General features: G+C 40.5%; 1 protein-coding gene across 3 annotated transcripts; it reads right to left on the reverse strand.

Annotated features, from left to right (window-relative positions):
- Positions 1–284: 284 nt before the first annotated feature.
- LOC107795850 (F-box protein At1g47056) lies at positions 285–4,067 on the reverse strand. Of its 3 annotated transcripts, none has more exons than XM_075221656.1 (3): positions 2,190–4,067; positions 1,301–1,349; positions 285–1,134 (listed from the first exon to the last, which is right to left on the reverse strand). In XM_075221656.1, exon 1 carries the CDS (start codon positions 3,855–3,857, stop codon positions 2,241–2,243), a length of 1,617 nt encoding a protein of 538 aa, XP_075077757.1. In that variant the 5' UTR covers positions 3,858–4,067; the 3' UTR covers positions 285–1,134; positions 1,301–1,349; positions 2,190–2,240. The 3 variants fall into 3 exon arrangements, with proteins under 3 accessions (XP_075077757.1, XP_075077758.1, XP_075077759.1); XM_075221657.1 differs by having other exon boundaries at positions 1,301–1,354; XM_075221658.1 differs by lacking the exon at positions 1,301–1,349 and having other exon boundaries at positions 549–1,134.
- Positions 4,068–5,546: the final 1,479 nt, after the last annotated feature.

The raw sequence follows: 5,546 nt of genomic DNA on the forward strand, positions 1-5,546 counted from the left end.
CTTTCCTCTGGCAACTTTTTACATCTTCCATTATGTATAGTCCTTATTAGATGTTGGCTTACAATTAAGGCCAATTTTCTCACATAAAGCTTCAACTTGTGACTACATCAGTCTATGAACTCGTAGCAGAGAAGTAGAGTCACCTTCTCCACATTTAATTCAGTGGTGTATTGGGCTACTAAGCAAGAACATGGTGACAAACATTAGCAGTGGGCTTACAATTTCATTACCTTGAGTAGCACCAACTTAACAAAATTACAAATTTCATAAAGAACTGCTGAATACACAGAAAAGAAGAAATAAAATTGATTATACTTTAAAACGACTAAAATTATACTGTTAGAAGTTGTGTTTTTAATGGTCTTTTCTAGATCCATTTATACACAAACAGAAATATCACTACAATAAGCACCAATCAAGATAAATGCATCATCAAGTAACTGAGACTCCATAACAACAATGTTTTAGAAGACATGAGCGTAAGGCGAGGCGTATTACATATGCCTCAGCGAGGCATAAACCCAGAGGCGCAGACTAGTGATTAAGAATTGGGAAAAATCATGAATTAAGGTTTCAATCAATAAAAAAGGTCTTGACTTTCAAATTTAATACATTTCAGTTCCTTTTTAAAAATTTTGAGCAATTACCGAGCTGACATTTGAGAATTTGGGTATTATATGAAGGACTATTCAACAAATTTTGTTTAATTTGAAAAAGTCTCTAGGGCTTACGCCTCACTAAAAAAATACGCCTCAAACGCCCAGGCGTACGCCCCGAATTGCTGGGCGTATGCCTCTTGAGACTTCGCCGCACACCATCGCCTCAGGGCGTTTTTGGTGCACCTCGCCCTGGGACTCGCGCAGAAAACTCCTTTTAAAACACTGCTCCATAGTGATGTATGGTTCTCTTGGTTCTTCATCACATAAATAAGTTCAAGTCCATTCATTAAGTTGCACCTTGCTGAATGAGTAAATAAAAGATTCCAGCAACAATGTGATTGGAGCTTATTCCCACCTCCAGTGGTGACTAATAGATTCACCAGTTTTTCAGAACGTTGGAAAGGCAAGTGAACTTTTTATGGATAATGACACACACCACGTATCTTTATCTCCATCCTCATACAAGATTTCATCCCTGGGAAAGATATACAATTATACATACAGCTATAGAGGTCTAGATGGATTACCATATACCAATTACATGATATCCCAAAATTATCTCTAACAGATTTTATTAAGTCAACATAATTCCATGGCAAACTCAATATATTCTTTTCTGCCAAACTCTGAATTCAACTTACCACTATATTCTTGTGGTTATGCAGAATCACATAGCTCGGCAGCCGAGATCTGTGCTTCATCACCCAAAAGAAGATATAAGTATACAAAGACATTACTGTATTTAGTTATTATGGAGATTGATTCCCAGCCTCAAAAAAACATCTTTAAATTATAGTAGCATCTAACTGTACTTTATTTCCAAGCATGGAGGGACATTTATCCATTCCATGCTTGTGCATTTTCAAGATACATATGACTAAGCATATCTAATACTACAAGGCGTAAAGAAACTGGAACATATTTAAGAGCAGAAACAGGATCACATAGTACTTTTTACACAATTTTAGTAACAAAAAATACAAGAATTGGTCTGTACTCTTATTATCACAGTGTTGTGCCTTGCCATGACAAGTCACACGGGCACGTAGAAAGCAATATAAAGAAAGATTCGGAAATGATACTTTATACAGGGTTTTAAAAAGTTTTGAGAACTTTCTTTCTTCTTCCTCTACTTTTTTTCTCTTTAGAGTGTGGGTTTGAGTTTGATTCAAGTTAGCTATGGACATCTAGTTGCAAAAATTGCATAGTATCAGGTATTACCCAGCCCCCAAGACAGTTTATAATAAATACAGATCATTGGACTCATCCTAGAGATATATCATACGACCAATAAGTTGAATAGAAATCTCACTATCAACTTCTCGGCCTCTACCTCATTGAGAAAAAAGAAGCATCAATAATGTTGTACATAAGCACAAAAGATAGAATCTCAAGGGCACAAAAGATAGAATCTCAAGGGTGACTTTCAATCATGAAGGCTTAATCTGTTAATGCGTTGTCGAGCACACTAAATCAAGAATATATAAAGTTTAAAAAAAACTCAAATAACTACAACAGCAGAATACATACATGAACACATCAATGCTGGTTTCTCCAATTGAAAATCAGTCAATGCCTTCTCTAATTATTTCTGGAACTGAAACTGCCACCAAAGCTTGACCACCTTCTAAATGTGCAAGCCATCAAATTCCGTCCCGTTATGAGTCCTAACCTTGCCTTAAAGGAATTTGACCTTCCAGTATTGCTTAATGCAATATTAGCACTGCCGCCTACTTGGCTAGCCATCTGCCTATTTTCCTGGACAACCTCATTCGCAACACAATCACTGGCGCTTGCATCAGGAATTTCAGGTTCATTTGCATCCAAGTTCACAGCAAGAGAACCTCGAGTGGTCCTCAACCAATCTGCGGCCTCAGAAGTCACCAATCTACACTTCTTAACCTTCACTTTTACCAAATTTGGACATCCGCTAGCCAGCGCTTCCATACCTTGGTCGGATACAGGGCAACTTTTTATACATAGCTTTCTCAATGCAGTACACTTTGCGGCTATGCACCAAAGCTCAGGATCCCCAACAGTCTCACTCCCACATAGAGCTAATCTCTCTAAGTTGAGACAATTTGCAGCCAATTTCTCCAAACTAGCACGTGTTGGATTCACACCAATCAAAACCAATTCTTGCAAATTGGGACAATGTTTAGCAACAGAAATTAACCCTTCATCACTTATCCGGTTAGTCTTCCATCCATCAATATGGAGCTTCCGGAGAAGCGTACAATGTTCAGCAACAGCCACTAAGCCGAAATTAGTGCATTCTGGCGTTTTAACAAGGTGCAAAATTTCGAGATTCGAACATTTAGAGAGAGCAGCAAGTCCAATGTCACTAACCTGAAGCCTCTCAAGATGAACTTCAACCACTTCACTTACCTGATCAGCTATCACTTCCAGAAGCCTATCCCAATCTCCAGAGCATCGGAAGAGCTTCAACGTCTGCAAATTCTTCGATCCTATAATCAACGGTCCAAAGCACTGTCCATTATAGAGCTCCTTCAAGCATAAAACTCTGAGAGACGCTGCGGCAACACCAGGACCGATTGGCTCTGCCGCTGCGCCATCTGTAATGCCACGGAGCCGTTTCACTGATAATTCTTCAAGGGAGGAGCAGTTATCCAACACGGCATTCATGCCTTTGGCACCGAAGGAACACGATCCACAAGAAAGCTTTTTCAAACCCTTGCAATTCTTCGCAAAAGCTTCAATTCCGGCGTCAGTAATCTCCCGGCATGTTCGAAGCTTCAAACGTGTGAGGTTACGGCACCGCTGGGAGATGAGGACCAATACATCGTCTCCAATACTCGTAGATCTACGGTCGCATTTCAAAGCGAGCTTCGTAACCGAATCAAACCTAGAGAAAATGGACGGAATCACAGAAGCAAGGTCCGATTGCGCGTTAAGCGATAAACGGTGACGGCTTTGACCTTCGATTCTGAACCAACGGTGGCAGACGAGGGAGCAGCGTTTACGGTCACCGGAGCTAAGAGACTGGAAGATAGAAGCCACGCACTCATCCGGAATATTAGATGAATAATCAAACTCTCCAACCTCGAAGACGTCGATAACATCATCAGAATCCTCACTTTCCTTCATCGGCGAGATAACGCCGGTAGATCTAGATTTTGACCTTGAATGATGGATGTGATTTTGAACTGCAGTAGTGGTGGAAGCTGATTGGCCCATCCACAGCGGTCGGAGGAGAAAAATCAGGGAGCAAAATAAGTATTTCTCGTGTGGTTCCACTCTACCGTCTCTTTTGTCGGCGCTTTACCCGGTGAACTCGCGATTGCTCGGAGGCGGCGGTGGAACGGCGGATATGAAAATGAAATTAATTTGAAGGTATTGTTTGGATGGTAGTTTAGCTTTAAATTATGTTATACGAAATTGTTGTTATTTGCTGTTATCTACTTTCAGGGGAGAGGGAGAGGGAGGATAGCAATTGAATGAGAGCAACCCTAGTGTACTTTCCGTGTGGACTACGTGTAAATTTGCTTCGTTTTGTCAAGGGCTATTTGTTCCAGTTAGTAGCGTGTTTTTTAAGAAATGTGGGAAGAAGTGAATCACGTGGAGGACCATAATAAGTAAGGGAAGTTGAAGGAGCAGGGAATCAGTGTCAATTTTTTTCCACGGGGAAAAGCAGGTGTCACATGGATTACGTGTGTCCCTACAATTGGCTGAACCTGTATCCTTCCGCATTGAATCGCTCTAAATCTCCTCTCTTTTTTTTTATCTTTCCCTTCTTTTTTTTTGCGATCATTCAAAATGTAAAAAAGCACAATGCCGTTCGGTTTACCCTCAAAATTGAATAACAATTAAATTTGTAAGTAATTTTAAAGATACGCGAATTAATTCGATACAAACGATGAATTGCGATAGATTAGACAGATAAAGATGTAGTAAATTCAAACCACGTGAGGAGAATGATTCCAGCCTTAGTAAAATTTTCACCCTCAATCCGGACTCACAATGGCTATCACTGATGAACAAGAATAAGAGCTTTCGATAACAGAGAAAATAACAATATATTGCTTTGGTATGTGTATTACAATGTGTCCAATGTATTATCACACCCTCCTTTATATATTAGGAGAATCCTACTTTAGGTACAATTCTATAAAAGGTAAAAAAATCTTTTGTTTAACTAATCACCGGTTCTTCACAGATACGTACCGAGATCCACGCCGTGATATCCGGCTGGTCACGGATATTACGGCCTTCTGTTGGTCGTGCTTGGTTGCCCGACCACGTTCTCCGAAGTCTTTTGGGATTTAGACCGATCCTGGACTATGGCCCCGATATTCTCGAAGGTGGGTGTCATGGCCCCGGGCTCTGACTCGATGAGGCCCCTTGTCTCGATTTCGGTCCCTCGTCATCATGTCTATAGCTCGGTTTATCATATCAGAAGCCGGGATGTATCGTGAGCTCGATTTTACCCGTATACAGATAGTCTCCTCGTTTATCGAAGAGTAAGTTGACGAGAAACGACATGAGCTCTCTAATTCCTTCTTCAATACGCCGTGACAGAAATGATAAAAAGCCTGAAACGTCTCGTCAGTCATGTCATAATGACCTCAAATGCATGTCATCCATCGGTTGGTTGTCCCTGGACGCGAAACGTCGCGGAACCCCTATAAATATCCCCTTCTTCGTTCATTTTTTTACTTTACGTCCAAACTTCTACCCTCGTACCCTCAGGATTTCATTACCCTTTTTTATACTCTAGCATTTTTACCTCCGTTACTCAAGATTCCTCAATACGTTGCAAGAAATGTTTACCCATGCTCTACTCAAGCCAACGCATCTGAGCTTTCAACCTCTAACCTTTCTCTATCTTTTTCAAGTTTTTCCAGATAACAATGGCCAAAACCTCCA

Source organism: Nicotiana tabacum, chromosome 9 (assembly GCF_000715075.1).
Source record: "Nicotiana tabacum cultivar K326 chromosome 9, ASM71507v2, whole genome shotgun sequence".
Lineage (NCBI taxonomy): Eukaryota > Viridiplantae > Streptophyta > Magnoliopsida > Solanales > Solanaceae > Nicotiana > Nicotiana tabacum.